Source organism: Culex quinquefasciatus, chromosome 2, assembly GCF_015732765.1.
Source record: "Culex quinquefasciatus strain JHB chromosome 2, VPISU_Cqui_1.0_pri_paternal, whole genome shotgun sequence".
NCBI lineage: Eukaryota > Metazoa > Arthropoda > Insecta > Diptera > Culicidae > Culex > Culex quinquefasciatus.
The window spans coordinates 10,623,364-10,646,834 of NC_051862.1; the positions used below are offsets into that span (position 1 = coordinate 10,623,364).

Genomic DNA, 23,471 nt, shown 5'->3' on the forward strand with positions numbered 1-23,471 from the left:
AAATTACTTCTTGGATCAATTGATAGCTTGACTGCATATAAAAAATCTTACAACTTCAAGAAAATAGATATATTTTTTTAAATTTTGATGATAAGTTTTTTTTATTAATTTTTTTAAACAGTGAGTAAAATGAATCCATACTCTAAAATCATAACATTTCTTTTAAACTTGCTTCTGTGACCAGTTTTTAGAAAGTATAATTAAGATTAACATTAATACACAAAAAATCATTTAGAAATTATGTTTTTCATAAAAATTATCTCTTGTAGAACAAGTCATACTGGTTTCCGCTCTTAAACTAAATAGTAATGCGTTTTTTGTTTTTTTTTTTCTTGAAAATCTAACTTGTTCAGATTTGATTAGTGCGCTGACCACGCGGACGCGCTGTCTTGTTTTTGCATGCTCATTTTTATTTCTTTTATGTCGCTATTTGTGTGCTTGGGTGAGTGGTTGTTATAATTAAATAATGGCATCATTAGTGCGCTGACCACGCTGATCATTTTCATTTCTTTTATGTCGCTGTTTGTGTGCTTGGGTGAGTGGTTATTATAATTAAATAATGGCATCATTAGTGCGCTGACCACGCGGACGCGCTGTCCTGTTTTTGCATGCTCATTTTCATTTCTTTTATGTCGCTGTTTGTGTGCATGGGGTGATTGGTTATTTTAACTTATTGGACATCATTAGTGCAGTGCTTCAGGGGACGCGCAGTCCTGTTCTTATCGCGATAATTTTCATCGTAAATGATCGTAAAAATTTATTCCAACTCGCATCGATCGATTTTATGAAGAGTAAAGCGTCATTTATTTACTATTTTTGAAATTTGCTCGCGTTATCTAAATTGTAAAAATATACTGATAAGTCCAGCCCATAGCACTACTGCTCGGCTGGCACGCGTTCGATAAAAAAACTTTTAAATGATCAATTATCTATCTTTCCGCAGCCGGCTGCCTAAGATTTAAAATTTTCAACCGATAAACAAAATGCTCATGGTCACATCACTGCCACTCGTGAATCCTGACCTCATACCCATCTACTAACCCCTCAAAACTCATGTGATACTTTGTCGGAGATGCAGTCGATTGGGCGGTCTCTATCACTCAAGTATCGGACTAACATTCCCATCCACTTCCCCGTGACCCTACCACTGGTCGTGGCCGGCGCCGGTATTGATCAGCATGATAGGGGCCTTTGAGAAGTTGCGAAGCGAGGAAAGATAGCTCCCACTTATCTTCCACGGCTCGTGGATGTAACTTCTGGAGGTCCTGGTCAATAACGGAGTAGCAACTGCGGGTGGGCACCTATGCTTATGCTTATGCTTATGCTTAAAATCTAACTTGTTCAGATTTTTTTACTCGAAGCAACTTTTTTTTTCAAGCAAGTTTTTAAAATATGTTTGCATTAATTGAGCACCTTTAAAACAATACGAAGTTTTTAATTTTTATTGTTTTTTTTTATTTTTATTTTTGGTTTTCAGTTTAATAAATGACATCTCCTAGCACAAACATATGATTAATTAACATCATTCCACAATCAGTCTTGAATTTTTTTAAAGAAAAATCGTTAAAAACACATTTAAGGGGTTTTTGAAAATGAAATCACACCCATTATTCTTTAAAAAATGTAAAAGTTTATTTTCATAAGGAGAGATCTATTTTCAGTTTTGAATTTGAAATTAATCAGAAAAAAATCATACCATGAAATTTTCTAACCATCTGATTAATTCAGTATTAACAGTTAAATAAAATAATATTAATTTCTTAATTATTTTTTTTCTTTACATTTTTAAAAATTGGCACAAAAAGTTATGTAAATGTATACTTTTGCTGGAATTTCGAGAATTCCCGAGAAATTAGAAAATTTTCGGGATATTAGAAAATTTCCCGGGAAACGGGAAATATATTTTCCGGAAATCCCCGCGATTTTTTTCCCGGGACAGAAATTGGACGCTCTAATCCGATAGTTGCTTTGATATTCTTACTTGATTATTAGACACTTTTTGGTTGATACATAGAAATCCTCATTTTTCTGTTTGTTTATCTATAAATTGCTATATATAAGTCTAAGTTCAACCTTCAATGTTTTCTAAGCATAATATTTTTTCAAAAATTTCAACTAACTTTTTCAACAATTTCCATACATTTTTCAATGAAAAGGTAGGGTTGGACGTTATTTGCCCAAGGGTTATCTTTATGTGAAATTTAATGATCTTTTTTAAAAAAAATTTTTACAGTGAAACATAAACATGGGCACTATGTTTTTGAGGCCAAAATGGAAGTTTTTCTTAAAAAAAAAAACTTTAAAATGGTTGTAACTCAGAAACGGTACACTTTATAACAAAATTTCAAAAGTTCTGTTCGATTGCAAATTCGGTTTTACAAATAAAAATCGCATTGTTGATTTTTCTCAAAATTTCTTAAGGCCGATGCAAATATTTAAAAAAGTTTTTGTCCCTCGGCCGAGGTCAAGGGGGGGGGGGGCAAAAAAATAAAAAAATATAAATAATTAAATAACAAGCCATAGTCTTCACATTTAAACGAAAAAAGTGTTTTAAAATGCATTCAAAAAATTTTCAAAAAATCTAAGATCTGACAAAAACAAAAATTGTATCGAAAAAAAAAAGATTTTGCATCGAATTTTTTTAAAAAATCTTAAGACTTTTTAATAAACCCAAACATGCTAAAAATGATTTTAAACGCAGGAGAATGTATTTTAATTTGATTTCAGCTGGTTGCACTTGAATTTTCATTGAAATTTTGAAGTTTATTATAAAAATATTTCGTTTGCCCCCTGATTTTTCGGGACAATTTTGAAGGGGGGTGACAAAAAGTTTTAAAAATATTTGTATCAGCCTAACTCGGTCAAATAATGTTTACCCTTGCTGAGCCATATCTTAAAAAATGGCATACAATAAAGGTTATGATTTTTACACTTCTTTAAAAAAAAAGGTTCAGGTTTGTTTGTTTAAAAAATTTCAAAATCTGAAAAAATCACAAAATCATGCCTGTGCCTATCAAAATCTTCCGATTCTAATAAAGTTACATTAAACATATTGAGAAAGTACTACCAGGAATCAATTAGGCACAGATCTGATTAATGTCCATTGCGCAGCTCCTCCTCCTATGGAGACGCACGATACTCGAACCGTTTGTCAACCTTGCTGGCCCTGCCTGGTTCAGCTGATTCGCGCTGTCCTTTGCAGCAACATGATTTTAGCATAATTTAAAAACCGGTCCAACCTTTCTGCCCCAACGCTGCTGCAGGTCGCTCAGCAGCACGTGTATGCATGCACCCAACTCCAACTTGAACTCCTTTTTTTCTGCAAAACATTCTTGCCCTGGGGCGTTCTTGTGTCACTGCTGCTACTGGACTGCAACAACCGCCATGCGTACTACCTGAGTATCGCTCGCTTTTCGCGACCTACCACTCTCAATCACAAATCAATTAAGCATTTAGCGCATATTATTACGCTCCTTTATGCGCTGATAAACGAGTTGAGCCTGCACAGAAGTTCAGCGCGACGACTCGTGCAAGAAGGCCACATGCGCTGAGCGATGCAACACCACACACTTCAAGCAATACGTGAGTTGCGCGTCAAGTTTGCCCCAAAGCGCGGCGTTGCATCGCATCTGGTCGATTTCCCTGTAATTTTCGTAATTGTTTAATATCTGGGTACCTCGCGGAGTTCCCTTCCGTCAAACGATATATGGCTGTGTGGGTTGGACCTCGCTCCGACCCTGGCAAACTCCCAGCTTGTCCATCATCGGGCGATTCCCCCGCGCGGTGTGTTCGCTTTCTATATCGTTTTATATCATAATAATAAATCATTTAAATTTTTCGATAATTTTACGACTTTTTGCCACTTTTTGGCATTCCTTGCATAAATTATGTGGCGATCCTTGCTGCCGCCGCCGCAGGGCTAGAATTCAGATTTCACCACATAATTCTCCAGCGTCGGTCGTCCTCCGTATGTGGCCCCGTCCTTAACCAAACCTTCGAGTCCGCCCTCCACCCTTCCCCCGCGATAAACTGGAATGTCGTCGTAAATATGGCAGGCATCTTAATGATAGCTACTATCATCATTATCATGGGGAGCTGCCCCCTCTTGTATGATGCTTCTTTTTCCTTTACTTTCCTTGTTTCATGCGCGATGTTTTAACTTATGCTCCTCCAGTGACTACCGCACGCACCGCTTCAAGGGTTGGCAGTTGTAAATCTGGGAAATGGAAATTGAAAATTATTCATTCGCTTTGATAAGTGACGAATGACCTCTCTAGGTTAAAGTCACGTTAATAAAATAAACAACAACATTCGCTTTGATAGCATTATAAATTGTGTTCAATTTAACAAATTTAATGTTTTTGTATTTAAAAAATCGATTTTTAATTCCAATACTTGGAAAAAAATTACGGCCAAATTAACACTGCAGACTTTTTTTAAGTTTGTAAGTAAGGAAAATGTATTACAAATTTGGTTCCATTTAAATTTTGACATGTTTTGTCTCCCTAATTTTTCAGCCCAATTTTGAAGGTGGGGGCATTAAGGAGGTGACATAATCATTGGAAAAATTGTAACGGCCGAATCATGAAATTTTATGCCCACAAATTTTATCGGTTTGATATTTTATAAATATTTTTTTAATTTGCTTTTTTCTACGATGTATTCCTTATGGGAGAACTGTCATTTCTACCACTCGAATCCGATACTCCATTGGGAGAGTGACATAAACTTTGATAAATATTTTCAACGGCCTTAAAGATTATAAAAGCGTCGTTTTTAAATAAATATTTTTTTTAATAAACTGTCATTATTGGATTTTTTTATAATAAATAACATTTTTTGACTTCTTGTCAAAAAAATATTACTACGCCCATTCGAAATGTTAATCTTAATTTAAAATTTTCGAGAAATGATTTACGAGGAGAACCAAATATGTCATGAATTTTCGATATTGAAAATTGGAAAATTAGTTTCTGAGTAATCGGCATTAGAAAATTGAGTTCTGCCTGGGTTACATTTAGCAAACTTCAAAATCATTGTTTTTCATTTCATTTTTCATTAAGTGGTTGTATCTTAGTAACGAGAAGATCAATTTTCAATGTTTTTGGACGAATGAAAAGAAAATGTTCTCAGCATTATGAAACTTTTTTTTTTATATGGGCACGTATTTGCATTATTTTAAAAAAATGCTACTGAACTTCATGATGCTTTTACTCAAAAATGGTGCACTATTTCAAAAAATGAAAAAAAAAATGATTTTATATAAAAATATGATGTTTTTTGTCATTAAATTCTATTTTTCAAAAAATCATATTCCTCCTGCAACATTTCAGCCCATATTTTTAATGGCTCTAAAGATGCGTTTTTTGGTTTCGTCATTTAGAATGATTTTTTTTAGCAATTTGACAGCTTCACATTTTGATATTATTGATAGATTTTGAGCAACAAAATCTTTTCCATTTACATCTTTTCTATTTCCAAATTTGAAGCTTTTAATTGCTCTAAAACGTGCTGTACCTATTCAGTCTGCAGTCCCAATTCGTTTTAGTTAACGGGACCCTAAAGCATATAAAAAATGACAATATTCTAAAAAAAACGAATTTTGGAAAATTTACTTTTAGCGAATAATTGGTAATTTAAAAAATCCCGAGCAGACGGAAATAACTTGGGAATATCATTTTTTGATATTTGAAAATACTAGGCCAATAACATTTTATGTTATTTATAACAAGATTTGTTATTCGTCGTTATGAATTTTTTGTTATTGGATTGTTATTGTAATAACAACCTAATAATATTTATAGTTATTCTTCGAACAAATCTTTGTTATTATTTTTTGTTATTTTAACAACTAATCACGGAGCATTGCTTGTTTGAAAAGTTATGTTTTGTATTTTTTAATTTGACTGAAACTTGGTGGGTGCTTTCTATATGATCAATATGATATGTTATCCTTTTTCCTTTACAAAAATTGTAACATAATATTCGAAAATCTATACCTTGGGAAGGATTTTTTTTATCGAGGCCAAATTGTTGCATTAATCTTATGGAAAGTATCAAAACATAAATGTAATAGTCAGACTTACCTTTTGACGGGTGCGACAACGGTTTGCTATGATACCAGTTTTTCTATGCGCACCATTTCTCGTCACGACCCAAACCCGACACAGCTCGGTAGCTTGATCGGTGCACCGAAACCGGAGTTTGGTGTGACGGCGGTGTGGATCGGGTACACAAAACTGACATGGTTTCTGCGCCTACCACACGGGAGAAGTTTGGAACTCTTGATGCCTAGCAAGCCAACTGAACTCAACAGTTCTTCATGGTGTGGTTGTCAAAGGCAGTGCATTAGTATTTTAAAGGTTTTTGGTTTGAATCTCGACAGTTATTAGGGGAGAGTGGGGAGACTTGATCCCCGGGGACACTTGATCCCAAGCCAGTATCTCGTCAGCATGTGGGTAAAACAATTAGCTTTGTTCTAGAAAGTTGTGCGAAATTGACTAAAACTCATTGTAGAAAACAAAGAAAAAAATTAAAAAATGTTTAGATTGAGTTACACACAATTTTCTAAAAAGTGCTGCAAAAAACTTCCAAGAGATCTTTTTTCTTTGTTTTGATAAGTATAGAAAACACTCAAAAGTTATTCAAAAAAATATGTTTTATACATGAATTGTTTGATAAACATATCAACTCCAAAACCCTTACGCATTTGACATTAAATTTATCGTCATACTATTTTTACAATCAATTGTTTAAAAAAGTGTGTTTAGGGAGACTTGATCCCTGCATTTTTACAGTCACTGGAATCAGCCTCAAGATTATAATATTAAGCTGGATTTTTGTACATAGTTCCCTTTAGTATAGTTGTACATAACTTACTGCAGTTTGAACCATATTTCAAAAGTTTTGTAAACAAAAATTATCAGCTTTTGCAAACATGCTCAATTTTGGTCTTAAAAAGAAAATTTTATGTTTTTGAGTATTTTGCATGCTAAACTTGTTATATTTTGAATACAAACGTACAGGTTTAATGTAAAATTGCTATAACTTATAGAAAATTAAAAGTTTGGATGAATAAGAAACATTTTGCTTAAGATTTCTTCAAAATGTTGAAAGGGGGATCAAATTACCCCCAACATTTTGAAAATGCCGGTTTAAAATATTTTTTTAAAGCGCTTGGCATGATTAGAAGAGTTTATCTGATGAAATATCCTTATCAGCCAAACATTCTTGAATGTGTAAGCTTTCAATTCATGCAAAAAGTTCATAGTTTTGTGAGAAATTGACAGAGTTATGTGCGATACAAAAAAAGGGGATCAAGTCTCCCCACTCTCCCCTATTTAATTTGTGAATGTTTTTTTATTTCTTTAGAATAATTCGTTAGGAATAGAATTTTGTAGTGTCATGAAATATAAACTTTAACTTTTCGTGCATATAATCCTGAAATAGGCATTTTCACTTAAACTTGCCTGCATAATATGGAACGTTTTCTCTATTCCACTACAAAAATCCATTCAATTTTCTAACTCTTTGACTAAAGCGTCGCAGGTTCGAAGAAGTTACTTAAAAAATGTATATAATCAGTAATTTTGACAGCAAATATTGAAAAAAAATCCTCAAAAATATTTGTACTCAGGATTGAACCAGGGACCTCGTGGTTAAAAGACGGAGACACCAACCGCCACGCCATCCCGAAATTGTGAATGATGGCTGACAAACCTCAATCAAAACAATGTCGCCTCCGGTTTACTTGGATCAACCATGTGTTGGTGTACCAAGGTGCTTTCGGTACAGTTGCTATGGTGTGACAATAAACAGCTCGGTTTGGTTTCTAGAGTGACACGAAAACCGTACCACGGCGCACCAGATCTTGGTGTTCAGTGAAGCCTGGTAATAGTTATAAAAATAAACCGTGTTTAAAACACGAATAGGAAACTGAAGATGAAAAACAACAGCTGACCACTGATTATGTAAATTAATTGTAATTATTAATAGAAAGATTCAAAAACGTATGTTAAATCCAAAAATGTTCATCTTTTGAGAGTTGGTCATGGTAGTGCTGCTCATTTTTTTAAATAATAGGATTTATCAAAAACTTTGAAAATAAAGTGTAATTTCTTAGACTTTTTATATCAAACTTCCATAGAAAGTTTTTAACATGTCTAATGTACATATTTATTTTTTTCAATAATTTTCGTAAACAAACCCAGAACCACAGCACCCTCCCCTAGGCATATAGAAAATTTATGAAGCTTATCACCCCGCTGCAGGAATTGGCCACCGGGCGGCAACTGCACGCATGCAGAGCTTGGCCGGCTTCGCCGCAGATTGCCGTGCCGTGCCTATGCCTTCCCATCAAGGTATCAGCATCGAAACGAAAACGAACCGAAAAAGTGCCCGCGGACTGGGAATTTTCACTTTCGTTGAAGGGATAAATCGCCCGATGAAGATGAAAATGAAGAAAAAAAAAGTGATGATGATGATGATGGGCAGGTTAAATTGTTGCACGTATTCAAATTGTTGGAGAAGCCAATATTCACGCCCGATAAGATCGATAAATTACGGCCTGCAGCAGTTGGAGGATGGATTCCTGGAAAAGTTAAGACAGAAACCGGGTCAGGATTTATGTTTTGCTCGCAGCTTTTGCTGTTGACAGGTCGTTTCAGAACGTGAGAATTATGCGCTGTTAAGCGATTTTATGATGTATTATTACAGAGATTTTACTGCTACTTGATTTCAACCATCGTCAGAATTTTTATAGAAAAAATCATAATTTTAGTAACAAGTTTATTTCTAGGAATAAATCTGCGCCAAAGAAGGCCTAGACCTAGTACCAGTTCACGTTCTGCGCCATCAGGGCCTGCTGTTCCTCGTACAGCTTGCGCTGTTGCTCCAAGAAGGCCTTCTGGCGGTCGCGCATGGCCTGCTCCTTGGCGGCCAGTTCCGTAAGCTCATCCAGACGGGTGGTTTCCGATTCCAGGCGCTCCTCCTGGGCGTCCAGCAGGTTCTTCAGCTGAACGATGAACTTCTTCTGGGCGTCGACGACGCGCTTCTGCTGGGCGATCTGGTTCTTGGCGTTTTCGACCTTCTTCTTTGCTGGGGCGGCGGGGGCTGGGGCCGGTGCTGCAGCATCCGTGGGGCCATCTGGGGCGGGTGCCGATTGGACGGCTACGATGGCGCAAAGGACTAGTGCGGCAAGGAATTTCATGTTGTCGATTGTGGTACTTGGTTCGATCTACGAGCGTTGGGCTGATGATAGGCCAATTTTATACAGTTCCAAAAAAATAGACATTTTTGGACGAAAACAATCTCTGCGTTTCTCGAAATAAGACGAACAAATACAACTGAGCAAATATTCGTCAAATTTTGCGTCAATAAAAATGGATTTGCACGTTTGCGTACTAAAGTGTCAATAAAATAGCAGATTCAACCAAGTCATCGTTGTAGTTACAACGAATGTGGCGCTCGTAAGAATCCTTGAACTTGCAAATTAATATTTTTAAATAAAATTCTCAGTATAATATATTTGTTTTATTATACCTCAGTATTTTGAGTGTTGAACCTAAAAATTGATATTTTTCCAAAAATCAGTGTGTCCAAAAATTGAGTTCTACAAAACCAGAAATTTAAATTTAAACTGGTTAAAAAAAACTACGCAATACAGAGATCAACTCTTGAACAAATAATTTTGCCCCATCATGACTGTGATATTTTTTCGGTTATTTAAAAAATTAAAAAAAAAACAAAAAAATACAATCAATGAAAAATACAATAATTGTATTACAATCAATTAAATAGATATTAGAAGAATTAAGACTGAATAAAAATAATAAATAATAATACCGTAAAACCAGATTTAAGTTTTTGGTAAAGTTGAAATCTGAAGAATTAAAAGCATAGATTTTTAATGTAATTTTTAACACGTATTTTTAATAACGTCTTATGTTTTGTTTATGTGCTATATGCTATAAATTTGTATATTCAAGTTCATTGAAATATTTTTTTTAAATAAACTTTTGATAAAAAAAATAATAAGTCAAATTCAAAAAACAATTCTAAATTAATGAAATATTATTTTGTTTTTAAGTTTAACATCAAAAAGAAATAAGAGAATTTGAAATTGAACTTCAAAACTTAAAATACAAAAATATTTAGAAAAAAAAAACTAAAATTAATATATTGCAATTTTCATAATTCCTATTTTCCTGTTTGATTTTCTTTTGGAATCTTAAATGTCCTTAGAGCAAATTTGTTGAGCATTTTTGAACTTTTTGAAAAAAAAGCATCATAGATTATGACTTCTACACACAGTCTCGTTGTTAAAAAAACACTGAATTTTAAAGTGCAATAACTTCATTTAGTGAATTCAAGTGTAGGTGTCAAGAGCATTTAAAAAATTCAATTTGAGTTTTGTTTTGGTTTTTGATTAAGCAATGCGCTAATAATCAGTCTTAAATTTATTACTGAATTCTACAAAAACAAGTAATTTTTCATATTATCGACATTTTTATTTCTTTAGTTTATTTCATTTTAGTTTTTAATTTAGTTGTTAGTTTTTAGTTTTAATGAAACATAAGGTTCTCATCATTTAAGTCAATGTATACAAAAAAGGTTGCACCTTCGGTATATTTTTGAAAAATAAAATACAAATGATTTTTTTTTTTTCAAAAATTTGGCCTCACTGCCAAATGAACTTTGCCGTAGCTCAGTAGATGCTTTTTATTGTAATCTAAAACATGTCCAAAAATTAGATTTTCTTTAATTTTTTTAGCGTACTTTTTAAAGAAAAGTCGAAATAAAAAATGGGGATTTTTTCATAGTGTAACTATTTTTTTTTAGTTCTAAGCTATAGCCTTTTGGAATGGATAGCTGCCAAAACTGTATGCAGGTTGCACCAATGATGCAGTATGTCTTTTTTGGACATAGTTTGTCCGAAGTGTCTTTTATCTTAATTTTGAAGTTTTTTTTATTTTTTTTGCAACCGGATTTTTCCAATCAATTTTGCAGGGTGGAGCGCTGCGCATAAACTTCGAAAAATATTAGCATAAACCTCATTAGTTTTGAAAAACATTTAGTTGCCTCTTACAAATTAACAATTTTTGTTTTCATTCTATTGCAGATGTTGTGGGCATTTCAATTAAATTTGAAATTCCTGCAAATTTCCTTTAAATTTAGAAAAATCGACGGAAAATACAGAAATTTTTGTTACGCCTGCATTTTGTTGGCCAAATATTCTGACAATTTTGACAGGAATTCTGCAAATGAATGCAAATGAATGGATTTATCCATCATCAAAAAAAAATCCCCTATAACATATGAAGACAATCATGTTTTGTGATATTAAATATGTTATTTGAAAGTTGAATAGGAATTCGATTAAAATTAAATTTTCTCCTTTTTGTCGTTTTTATAGCAAACAATCTTCCGTCTCCCACCATCAGATGCCTCTGCCGTTCCTTCATTCATAGTCTTTTCCTTCACCGGCCCATTCATCGATTCACGTCAAACAACACGTTCATTCTTCGCTCTCTGTTTTCATTCAGTCGTTCCAGCCGTACCACACTGTTTTGCTCACCAGCTTCTGCCTTTCTCTTCTTACCTTGACTCATTCTGCACGTACTGCTTCACGAGTTCGGATCCCGACTTCACCGTGCTTTGTGTTGTGCTTGTCCGCGGTTTCTGTTTCTGTGCTTACCACACACACTGCCCTTTTGCTTCTCGGAAACTTGTGAAAACCGTGGAAAATGTGATCCGGAACCGGAAATGCTTGATGCGTACCAGTTACGGGAATCGTTCAGTGTTCTTCCGTTGGGGTTTGCGGTCCTTTGGCGTACTTTCTGCACTTCAATAAGGAGTAGTTCTACTGCGTAGCTGAACCATGGCCTGCAGTTCACCAGCTGCTGCCCTGCTCAAGTCACCGCCGACGGCTCTTCAGCTGCTGCTGGAGGAGATCAACTTCCAGCGGACCAAGGAGATGCGTCAGCTGCTGAAAGACGGTAAGAAACCGGTCGGGTTTTTTTTTCCTTTTGAAAATCTGGCCCACCGGAAAAAGCATGATGGCTGGCGGGTATCGATTTTTCACAATTTGGACTTTTCCTCGTGTGCGAGGGGTTGGGGGTTGATGAACGGGAAAATTTCAACCCTGCGTAGAACAGAGGAGTTCGTGTTATCTTCTCGCTCTCTTTATGGTTTTACTTTCTTTTCGCCAGCTGATCTCTATTTACCAGCGAAGGGCACTTTAAAATTCTGCGACGCAGTCATAACAGAGTGCGGCGTGTCTTGTTTCATGCTCTTAAGAAGCGAAAAACCGGCTGAGGCTGGGCTGGAGGTCGTCAATGTGTCGATGTTGTTTTCATGATATTGTTGCAAAATTGATGTGTGACTGGTTTGTGTTTTGAGTCGTCGTCGTTGTTATTGCCCTTGCTGTATTATTCAGCTTTGCCGGACCGGCGAAACAATTTGTTCAGTCATCGTGTTCTGGTTGAATTGAAAAAAGCTTATAGTTGAGGGGAAGTACCCGTTTTAAATGAAGCTAGTTGCAGCTGTATTTTACTACTGAATCATGCAGATAGTTCAGCAAAATAAACAAATATGAAATCGCTTTATTTTTTTAAGGGATAACTAGAGTTTTCTTGAAAAGTTTTTGTGTTTCATATGTTTAGAGGACCTGATCAAATAAAAATTCTGGAATTTAACCTTAACATAAATTTTACTTTAACATCCTACATACAAAAAATATTTTTATTAATATTTCATTTATGATGTAACACTTTTGCACGTCATTAAACATTTAAATTTAAATGAAATTTGATGTAAATTTGCAACAAATTATACGCTACCACATATTGTAAAATTTGCACCATAACAGTGTTTTTCTTATTTGAAGGTTCAGAATACAGCTATATACAGTATGTCAAAAAAGTATTTACACCCCTTGGGCACTATGCACATTTTGTGATGAAACATGTAAAAAATTTAAAGTTTGACAGGAACCTAGTACTACGTTTTGTTCAGAAACTCATGCCGAACATTTTGCTACAAAAAGCTCATGAAAAGATGATTTCCATAAAAAGTTATATAACAAATACTATTACGAAAATAAAAAAGGTGCAAAAAAAGTTTGTATACCTTTCGAAAAATTAACATAAATAATGTTATTTGTTGACAAATCACCATAAATCCAGTCTCCCAACTCCAAATAGGCATCCTTGACTGATAAAAAAAATAATTTGGATTGAATATAAAGTTTACTAACTACTTAGTATAAAAGTTCATATAACTCTGGAAATTCTATATAAAACTTATCTAAACTTAATTTTGCAAACTTTTAATTCAAATAAATGTCAATATATTACCATAGAATTGCTAAATACACATTTTGGAGTAGGTATAACACCGTTTTGGGGGTATTTGTATCGATAGAATAGATTTTTCGTTGGAATTTCGTACCAACCCGGAATTACGTCGTCGGAAAATCCGCCGGCATCTGAACCGGTCCACAATTCACAAGTCAACCTATGTGGCATCAGAAAGGGCATAAAATTTCCGATCTTTTGATACCCATACATCCAGGTTTTCTATAAAACCCACGTTTTTAAATATCTAAGCAAAAACGTTGTTTTGGTTTCGTTTGAGCAACCTGCCAAAAATGTATGGAATTTCGTAATTTTTGTTCTCGTGGATCAAACTTACTTTTTGCCCAGGTATTTAACAACGTGGGTTTTATAGAAAACCTGAATGTATGGGTATCAAAAGATCGGAAATTTTATGCCCTTTCCGATTCCACATAGGTTGACTTGTGAATCGTGGACCGGTTCGGATGCCGGCGGATTTTCCGACGACGTAATTCCGGGTTGGTACGAAATTCCAACGAAAAATCTATTCTATCGATACAAATACCCCCAAAACGGTGTTATACCCACTCCAAAATGTTTATTTAGCAATTCTATGGTAATATATTGACATTTATTTGAATTAAAAGTTTGCAAAATTAAGTTTAGATAAGTTTTATATAGAATTTCCAGAGTTATATGAACTTTCATACTAAGTAGTTAGTAAACTTTATATTCAATCCAAATTATTTTTTTTATCAGTCAAGGATGCCTATTTGGAGTTGGGAGACTGGATTTATGGCGATTTGTCAACAAATAACATTATTTATGTTAATTTTTCGAAAGGTGTACAAACTTTTTTTGCACCTTTTTTATTTTCATAATAGTATTTGTCACATAACTTTTTATAGAAATCATCTTTTCATGAGCTTTTTGTAGCAAAATGTTTGGCACGAGTTTCTGAACAAAACGTAGTACTAGGTTCCTGTCAAACTTTGAATTTTTTACATGTTTCATCACAAAATGTGCATAGTGCCCAAGGGGTGTAAATACTTTTTTTACATACTGTAGTATCCTGATCACCATGAATGATTATTCTATGGTTCAAAATGGTTCAAAAAGTAATTAAAAGTATTTTTTTATAGGCGATGCTAGTCCACGTGGTAGATGTTTGGCATGTGGCGTCGCGGTTTTCATCAAGCATTCATAGCATGCTAAGGAAAATTTGATGCTTTTCTGGGGAAAACCGTTGGTTCCGAAAACCCCGGATGTATTGCCGTTGAGCTCGATGTGGGTTGAACGAATCGACCTGATCTCTTAGGGAAAGTTGTTCTCCAGACGATTCCGCTCATTTCTGGCCATCCTAGAAGTTTCTACATGTTTTCCCCAGGCCTGTAGGAGTGAATGAACGAAAATTCACAATTTCCCATAGTAATTTCCATGTAAACTTGAACTAGCTTGAGACAAGCCAGTTTTCAGCCAAATGAGCTGAAATTTGGCGTGAGAGTCCCAATTTTTACACCACAATATTCCTCTAATTGGTCGCAGTGGTATCAAGCCTCAACAAAAAAAACGTTACTTAATCCACCCTAAGGTGGTTGGTGCCTTCCTCGCTTTCATGTTGTATATTAGGTGGTATTTACAAATTAATTTAAGATTTTTTTTTTTAATTTTATTTAATTTTTTTTTTCATTTGTTTTTTTAATTACTGATTTTACTTGAACAGCAATTTTAAATTCTTTTTTTTTTTAACCAACTCTTCAAAATAAAGGTGAAATGTCTCATGCAGAGCCGTACCTAGGGTACATGGCGCCCTTGGCGAAGCATCAATTTGGCGCCCCTCCAAATTTTTCATCATTTTGATATGTTTACTTAAATTTTCAGCGATTGCTTCAAAGAGTTTTAATAATATAATTGTAATTGATTGAATAAATATAACAGCTAAATAATCCAACCACAATTTAATTCTTTGAAGAATATTCAAATTAATGTTTTATTATTTTTAAACCATTACAATCGATTTAAATCTTTCCAATACAGATAGGTTGTAACGAAAAGGTGCTTTAGGATTAATGTTGACTGAAAATAGCAGAGTGTTGTTTTATCGTTTTAAACAGAATTTGATCTGACCTAGCTAAAATTTCATTGTATCAGCATTTTCCTGCATTCCTGAAAAATAGTTTAATTGATTAGAAAATGGACTCCTTTTCAAATTTGTTTTTGGATGGATTCCTTTTGAAACTATTTTTTTTTCAATTTATTTTTGAAAAAAATATTTCTCTTCTCTGTGACTGTGTTTTTTGATTGATATAAAATTCCTAAAATTTGTTTTTTGAAAATTCATAGCTTCAAACAAAGGCAAATTCGACATCTAAAGTTTCTTAAAATTTTGTATAAAAACCATTACACTCAAATAGAGGGTGACGAGCGGGAATTCCCGGGAAATCGACCATTTTTGGACCTCTCGATTCCCGGGAAATTTGGTCGAAGCAAAATTATATAAACAAATAAAAAAAATTGAAAATTCGAAATTGTTCAGAACATTGGGTGTTCAATGTAAGATGTTCAATTTTGAATGAACCAATGCTTCTCTTATCTTCTAATTCAGAAAGTGTAAATTTTAACTTATTAAAAATTCCAATAACTATAATTGGGAAAACTTAAAATCATGTGGACTCCAAAATTAACCTTAAAGCATACTTATCAGTTAGCCTGGAAAACTGGAAATCTTTGTAAAGACCGCCAAATGTGAACATTCGGGTTTTCCGGATCACTATTTCTTCAATGCATATTTACAGTTTTAAAAAAAGAAAAAAAAATATTAAAATTGTTGTTTTGAGTCGCTATTTATTATATTATAAAAATCCCGATACTGTGAAATTATATATTAGCTATTTTGTTATTTCACAAAAATCTAAAAACAAGTTCATACAACAAGTTGTATTGCAGATTCAGAAAAAAATCAAGAAGTAGATAATAGTTCCCAAAAATAATGAGGCTACTAATTAACGTTTCATTAAAAAAGCATGAATAAATCGTAACTGAATTCATTGAAAAGAAACACATTTATAACTTTTCTTTATACATTACTGGCACTATTGGCATAGTTATAAACACTACCAGGTCCCGGAATTCCCGGAAATTTCCAAATTCAACTCTCGATTCCCGGGAAATTGAAAATCTCGAGAATAGTCACCCTCTACACACAAAGCTTTTAGAACCGTTTGTGTAAATGTGAAAATTTAGGCGAAATTACACTGGATAGCCCAACACATGGAATCCATGAAATAAAAAAATGTATGTGAAAGATAAGCAACTTTATCCATTCCATTAAAACATAACAAAACAAAAATTTCAAGGAAAATGTTACTAACATTCTTCAAATTATTGACCCTAGAAGCAAAATTAAGTGGAACTTTGTGTTTTCCCAAAAATATTGCTGTTTTTGGAGTTGGAATTTTGCTTTGGTTTAAAATCTAATGGGTCCGCGATAATGGTGTTTCTGCAAATCAAAATTATACAAGAAATTGTATAATATTTTACTTTACGACTAAAAAGTTGGTGGGCATGCCAATCTATGCAACTTTGTCGAAGACACCCAAATTTTACTTTTTCACTCTTGCTACAAGCAATTGAATACAGGCAGCAGAATATAATATATTTAGAGCAATTTATGTGCTCTTAAAAAACCAACATTTTTATGTTGAAAAAAAAAATATTTTGCTAGAAATTTAACAAAAGTCAAAGCATTTTTTGTGTTAGAAATATTCAATTTAAACACTTCAGTATTTCGAAAACGTAGGCCAATCCCAACGCACAAGTTTGCATTTAAAACGATAAAAATATCTCAAATGCCATTTTCTTTAAACTTGAAATATCTTATTCTTTTTATTTCAGATTTTCAATAGAAATGTGTAAATTTCAATTAAATAGCTGATTATATAAAAAAAAATACTTCAAAACATTAAAAAGCTTGATGGTTCCTGATGCTGGAAAAAATGGTGAAATTTAAATTGAATTTTATATACTGTAGTTGGAATATAAAATCTCTAGCTATTTCAAAGAATTGTTATAAAACCCTGAAATTTTTGCCACTTGAGCGCCCCTTTGATAAATGAATTGAATTGAATTTTAAATTTAATTCTGGTACAATTATTGAAATAGTTGATTTTGGCGCCCCAAGTGTTATAAGTAATACTTGTAATATTCCGACCAAGATTACCGAGTTATTTTGTAGTCCTACTTTAAAATTTGGCGCCCCTTTTGTTCTGAATACCTTTCTAGGATTTTATAATAACATGACAAATTTGTACAATCATCGTTTTCGGCGCCCCCCAAGGGCTGGCGCCCTTGGCGGTCGCCAACTGCGCCAACCCCTAGGTACGGCGCTGGTCTCATGAGTTATATATTTCAGTAAAAAGTTCGTGTAAATCTTTGTCGAGACAAAATGATGCAGCAACATAATTAATACAGATTTTTTCCAGAAGAGACGCAGACACTGCTTAAGCGATGTGGCAACCGGGCGATACGCATGCAAGGGGGTGTGGCTGCCAATCCCCCGCGTGGTCAAAAAGTCAAAAAAGCAAAAAGACCCGGCTTTTGAGGTTATGCAAAAATCACCCTTTTTGTAGCTACAAAAAAACTTTTTCTTGGCATAACTTTAAAAGTACTTCACTAAACAGCATAAAATTTAATAGGGTCTTAGGGGACCCCAACACGAACAGAATAAGGCGGATCCGGCCAAAATCGGTTCAGCCAGTTCTGAGATAATCGTGTGGAAAAAAAATCATGTCTACACACATCCCCACAGACATTTGTTCAGAATTTGATTCTGAGTCGATAGGTATACGTGAAGGTATATTTAGGAGTCGTATTTAAGAAGTTCATTTTTCGAGTGATTTTATAGCCTTGCCTCAGTGAGGTGAGGAAGGCAAAAAATAGTCCCAATGGGTATGCCCTACAAGGGGAACCACACCAGAATTTAATCTGAGAACTTTTCAAAATCCGTACCCAGTTCGCCACAGAATAAAGCTTTCAAATACAACAAAGTACAAAGAAACTTTTAAAATAACATATTGAGAAGATTAATCAACATTCTAAATATACCCATCGAGGTTATCAAACCCAGTGATCTGCAACAAATTAGTCCATTCATTCTCCCCGAGCTTCCTCATTCAACCGACTTATCTCCGAACCCCCTTTAATCTTCCGCAGACGGTGGCTTCGTCGTGCTGCAGGGCACCACCTACTGGACGGACCTGTTCGTGCGGCACTTTCTGTTCCAAACGGAGAAACGCCACACCATCGACTGCGACGATCTGCTGTTCTTCGTGCGCAAGAAGCACGTCAAGGGCTCGTCCCGGGTCATGCCCAAGTACGAGACGGAGATCGAGGTGTTCCGCAAGGACTCGCGCAAGCTGCCGATCGGCGACCCGGACGTGGACTGGGAGGAAACGGTTTACCTCAACTTGGTGATTCACCAGTTTGACTACACGCTCACGTTGGCCATTTGTACGCGTACTTCGCCGAAGGAGCTGCAGGTGCTGCGAAGACACTCACAGAAGGTGTACGCGTCGCCGAGCCGCCGAAAGATGGACACCAAGGGCGAGAGTGAGGAGATTACGTACCCGCACATCTGCTTCATGGTGGACAACTTTGACGAGGTGTTTCACGACATTCTGGTGCGGGACGGGGAGATGGTGTGCGTGGAGCTGGTGGCATCGGATCGGGATGGGAGTGTTCAGGGGGTGATCTTTTTGGGGTCGATTCGGTACGACGCGCTGAAGAAGGTGTACGATGCGAGGGTAAGTTTGGGGTGGAGGGCTTGAGGACTGTTCGTCACTTTGTTATTGTTCAATTTCAGCAATCGAGTCTCAGCACCAAGGTAGCGCAGCGCATGTCCTTTGGACTGTTCAGTTCCGGAGGTCCGTCGACCCGGTGTGAGTTTGTCCGGATGAAGGGACCCCAAGGCAAGGGTCACGCGGAGATGGCCGTGACCAAGCCGAAGGGTTCCGGCGTTGAGACACCAACCAGTGAACCTGGGTAAGCTACTAAATACCGACTCCATCTGGAATACCTTAATACCTCATAATTGTTTGTAGCTTCTGCGCCACCGACATGTGGGACTCGGAGTGGGAGGAGGACTGCGACGAGTACTACAACTACCGCCACCAACGAAGACTGAGCGATCCGAGCGCCAACCTGAACAACTTCAGCCGGTACGGGTGGCGCACCAAGAACGCAAACGACTCGTCCTCGTACGGCGGGACGAAGGCCCGCTCGGAGAACGAGGGGCTGGACTGTCTCGCGAACGAGGTGTCCGAGATCGAGGCCGGCGATTTGAGAGATGGTGAGTGTGTTTTAAATGTTTGTGTGTCTGTTGTAAAATTGGTGTTTTTTAGTTGTGGTTGTTTTTGTTTTACTTTTTGTTTCAAGCTGCAGAAGTATGAATTCTAGATTACTTTTTCAAAACCACCAATGCGCCAAGAGTTTTCTATGTACATAGGACCTTTTGAAAAAGTAAGTGAGAATTCAAGAAGTGATTCAAACTAAGAGTCAAATTTACTTCTAAAGCTTCTGAACCAACATTCAAGTATGCACTTCACTCAGGATTCAAAATTAAGCAAATGAGTGTCTGAGTGAGTGATTGATTGAAGGAGTGAGTGAGTGAGTGAGTAAATGAGTTAAATAATGAGTGAGTGAGTTATTGAGTGAATGAGTGAGTGAAAGAATGAATGAATAAGTCAGTGAGTTAGTGAGTGAATGAATGAGTGAGTGAGTGGATATGTGAGTGAATGCAAGAGTGAGTGAATGAATGAATGAGTGAGTTAATTACATAGTGAGAGAGTAAGTGAGAAAGAGATTAAGGTAAGTGAGAAAGTGGTTATGGTAAGTGAGTGTCTGAGTGTCTTTTTGTAAATTTTGATGAAAATTACTGCAAAGATCTTCTTGTTGATTTAAAAATTCCAAATGGTTTAAATAATAATACTTAAAATTTAAATCACATCTTTCGTCTTATTCAACCATGCACGTTTTGCTTCCCTTTTTTTAGTTTAATTTCTATTTTTATTTTGCACATTCTCGTCAAAAATATATGTAAAAATTTCGCTTTCGATGTGTATCCAAGTGAACAAACATGCGTATAAAACCCTAATTTGCCTTAGCTTTGAATTTGGACCATCTCAGGGAAGCAGGACGATCTCGCTCAATTGTATAGCATTGGTTATGAGTTTAAGTTCCTTCTATGTTAGATACTAACAGCCCCTCCTAATCTTTCGTTACCTGTCGCTCTAAACCAAAACCGGAAATCCTTTTTGCAGTAGACTGTTCAAAAAATAATAAGCAAACTCTTTTCTGGCGCCATTTTTCTTCCGTTTCCTCCCGTTTATCTTGCAAAAAGTTCAGATTTTTCATTTTCTTACTTTTTATTTTCTTCCACTCTCGTGTAGATCGTCCTGTTTCCTCGGTGTCCGATTCGAAGTTGGCCGCTTCGTCCGCTCCGCCCACCCACGGTTCGCTGGGCCGACACTGCGAAGACGCAGCAGTGGTCAAGCCCCGGCTCCGGAAGACCAGCAGCGGTAGTCAGGGGGGCTGTTGCAACTGTTTTGGACCGCGGAAGCGCTGGAGCGATTCCGGGTCGGCTCAGATGTCGGACGTGTACTACGTCCAGTGTGCCCGTTGCGAGCAGGAAGCGCTGGAGCTGGCAGATTCGCCGGCCTGCTTGAGCAAGGTCACCAAGGGAAGGTCAGCGATGAAGCACAGAAGCTTGCTGATTGTGGAGAGTGAGATAGAGTACGGGAATGGGAAGAAGAAGGGCGGAGGGTCGGACAAGAAGAGTCCCAAGAAGGACAAGAAGGTGCAATCGCCGCGGAAGAAGAGCGGGAACAATAACAAGAGTGAGAAGGGAGCTCAGGAAGAGGAGTATGAGATAGCGGACGATGCCGTTTCTTTGAAAGATCTGGGTGATGACGTGGCCAAGATGGGCATGATGAACGAGCTGGACGCGAATCAGATGATTCGGGTGAACGGAAGGGAAGAGTTTCCGGTGGAGGAAACGAAAACTAAAGCAATTACGCAGCAACAGAAGACCAAGGCAGTCGAACTGCCCAAGGTGCATGGAGAAGGTATCAAGGAGCACAGGGAGAAAAAGTCCAGCAAGACACAGTCTACAGCTTCCAGCACAACTAGCAGCAACAGTAGATTTTCTCTCATTTATCGTAAGACTAGTAATAAGTTATCGCTAAAGAGCAAATATCCCCCCGTGGATAGCAGTACTGAGAATGCTAACGATAAGCCTAACCGTAGAAATAGTACCAGCAACAGCAGCAGCTGCAACAAGCAAGAAGACGTCAATGGAAACAACAGCGGCACCAAGAGTGATCCCGAACAGGAACCGGAGTCTTCCCCCGAGCAGGACCGGCGTGACAGTGCCAACATAAGCGAAGCGTTACGGACGTTACGAGCGAAGAAAGCGTGCTCGACGCTACCCAAAGTTAAGAAACCGACCTACAACAGCTTCTATCTGAGGCCGCACAGTATGAGCGGACGACCGGTGGATCATGTCCCCAAGAAGCGAACTCCGGACGGGACGGACATCTACTACTGGTGTGATTACCACCCCAAGAAGAAAGGTTAACGTTTGCACCCTCTTTGAAATCAGTCAAGACTCCGAGTTACCAGATCTAACCTCGTTTTTTTCTCAATTTTGTTCCACTTCCAGAGCTCGACGACGGCGCGTACAACCCGCTGTGGACCACCAAGGGCTTCACGCAGACGTTCCACTTCTGGAAGGAGAACCGGCGCCAGCAGTCGACGCCGCTGAACGCGTTCCTCACCTACGTGACGCTGCCTTGGTGGAGCATAGCGAAGGGTGAGTAGAATCTCAATCTAACCTCAAATGGTAAACGAAGCCATATCAAATTTCAAACTTTTGTATGGAGTTTGACATTAGGCGAGGGCAATGTTTACACCTTTTTTAAAAAAATGAGGTTACGTAACCATACTAAACAATAAATTTCTTTTGTTGTCGCAAACTCTCAGACCTTCTGGATCATCGCGAACAGCCAATACTGACGTTCTAATCGCGGGTCGAACATTCCTACAAACTGCACATCTGGAGCCACTAAAGCAACATCTCACACACTCACACTCTACTCTCTCCATGTGTCGATCAATCGGTACATGGAAAACTATTTTTATACCGTACACAAATAAAAACACACACACACTTCACTACAAAACAAAACTTAATCCAGGAATATACCGCAAACGAAAACTCAATAAAAACGTACTGAACGAGGAAGTAGAAGCCCGTAAGCTACGGAGTCCGGGGGAAGCCTTTGGTTCTTGTTCCGGAACAATTCCAGATATTTTACCCTTGTCATAACGCGTAGGTTAGGATTACCCAATCTGGAAAGCGTAACATTACTTGAGCTAGTCATTTTCTGTTTTATTTTGCTGGAGGAATTGAACCTCGTGAAACGTTTCCAATCTAGGGAAAGGGGATTTTGGGGCGCTTGCAAAGTGTTGTCACGTAAATTAAGTACACCAGCCGAATGCATGAAATTTATCCTCACTCATGTCTGACGATACTTACTTTTTCATTCCAACGAAACGGTAAACTTACATCACTCTCATGTAATCTTATGAAATTATTGTTATTTATACAAACAGTGCAGTCATTAGCTGGTACCTATTATTGGACGTTCTGCAAGAACAATAAGAACAACAACTAATAGCAGGAAACAAATTAAAAATACATAAGCATATGAAAGTATTCAAACTTCGTTTCAGTGGCACTGGTTATGAAGAAATTGTCCATTTCATTTAATTAATTTAAAAATAACCGTAAAGAACGTGAATTTTAGAAGCTTAGAATTTTAGAATTTTAGAATTTTAGAATTTTAGAATTTTAGAATTTTAGAATTTTAGAATTTTAGAATTTTAGAATTTTAGAATTTTAGAATTTTAGAATTTTAGAATTTTAGAATTTTAGAATTTTAGAATTTTAGAATTTTAGAATTTTAGAATTTTAGAATTTTAGAATTTTAGAATTTTAGAATTTTAGAATTTTAGAATTTTAGAATTTTAGAATTTTAGAATTTTAGAATTTTAGAATTTTAGAATTTTAGAATTTTAGAA

General features: G+C 36.3%; 1 protein-coding gene across 2 annotated transcripts; it reads left to right on the plus strand.

Moving 5' to 3' along the window:
• The first annotated feature begins 11,555 nt into the window (after positions 1-11,555).
• LOC6042354 (uncharacterized protein KIAA0930 homolog) lies at positions 11,556-23,106 on the plus strand. Of its 2 annotated transcripts, XM_038255121.1 has the most exons (7): positions 11,556-11,996; positions 18,546-19,135; positions 19,195-19,373; positions 19,433-19,680; positions 20,780-21,961; positions 22,051-22,200; positions 22,371-23,106. In XM_038255121.1, exons 1-7 carry the CDS (start codon positions 11,879-11,881, stop codon positions 22,409-22,411), a joined length of 2,508 nt encoding a protein of 835 aa, XP_038111049.1. In that variant the 5' UTR covers positions 11,556-11,878; the 3' UTR covers positions 22,412-23,106. The 2 variants fall into 2 exon arrangements, with proteins under 2 accessions (XP_038111049.1, XP_038111050.1); XM_038255122.1 differs by lacking the exon at positions 20,780-21,961 and having other exon boundaries at positions 11,564-11,996.
• The last annotated feature ends 365 nt before the right edge of the window (positions 23,107-23,471 follow it).

Bases quoted from the DNA above. Each gene is read 5' to 3' on its own strand.
- LOC6042354 (XM_038255121.1), top strand. From the start codon at position 11,879: ATGGCCTGCAGTTCACCAGCTGCTGCCCTGCTCAAGTCACCGCCGACG. The intron at 19,136-19,194 runs GTAAGTTTGGGG...GTTCAATTTCAG, and splicing joins AGAAGGTGTACGATGCGAGG to CAATCGAGTCTCAGCACCAA. The intron at 22,201-22,370 runs GTGAGTAGAATC...GCAAACTCTCAG, and splicing joins TTGGTGGAGCATAGCGAAGG to ACCTTCTGGATCATCGCGAA.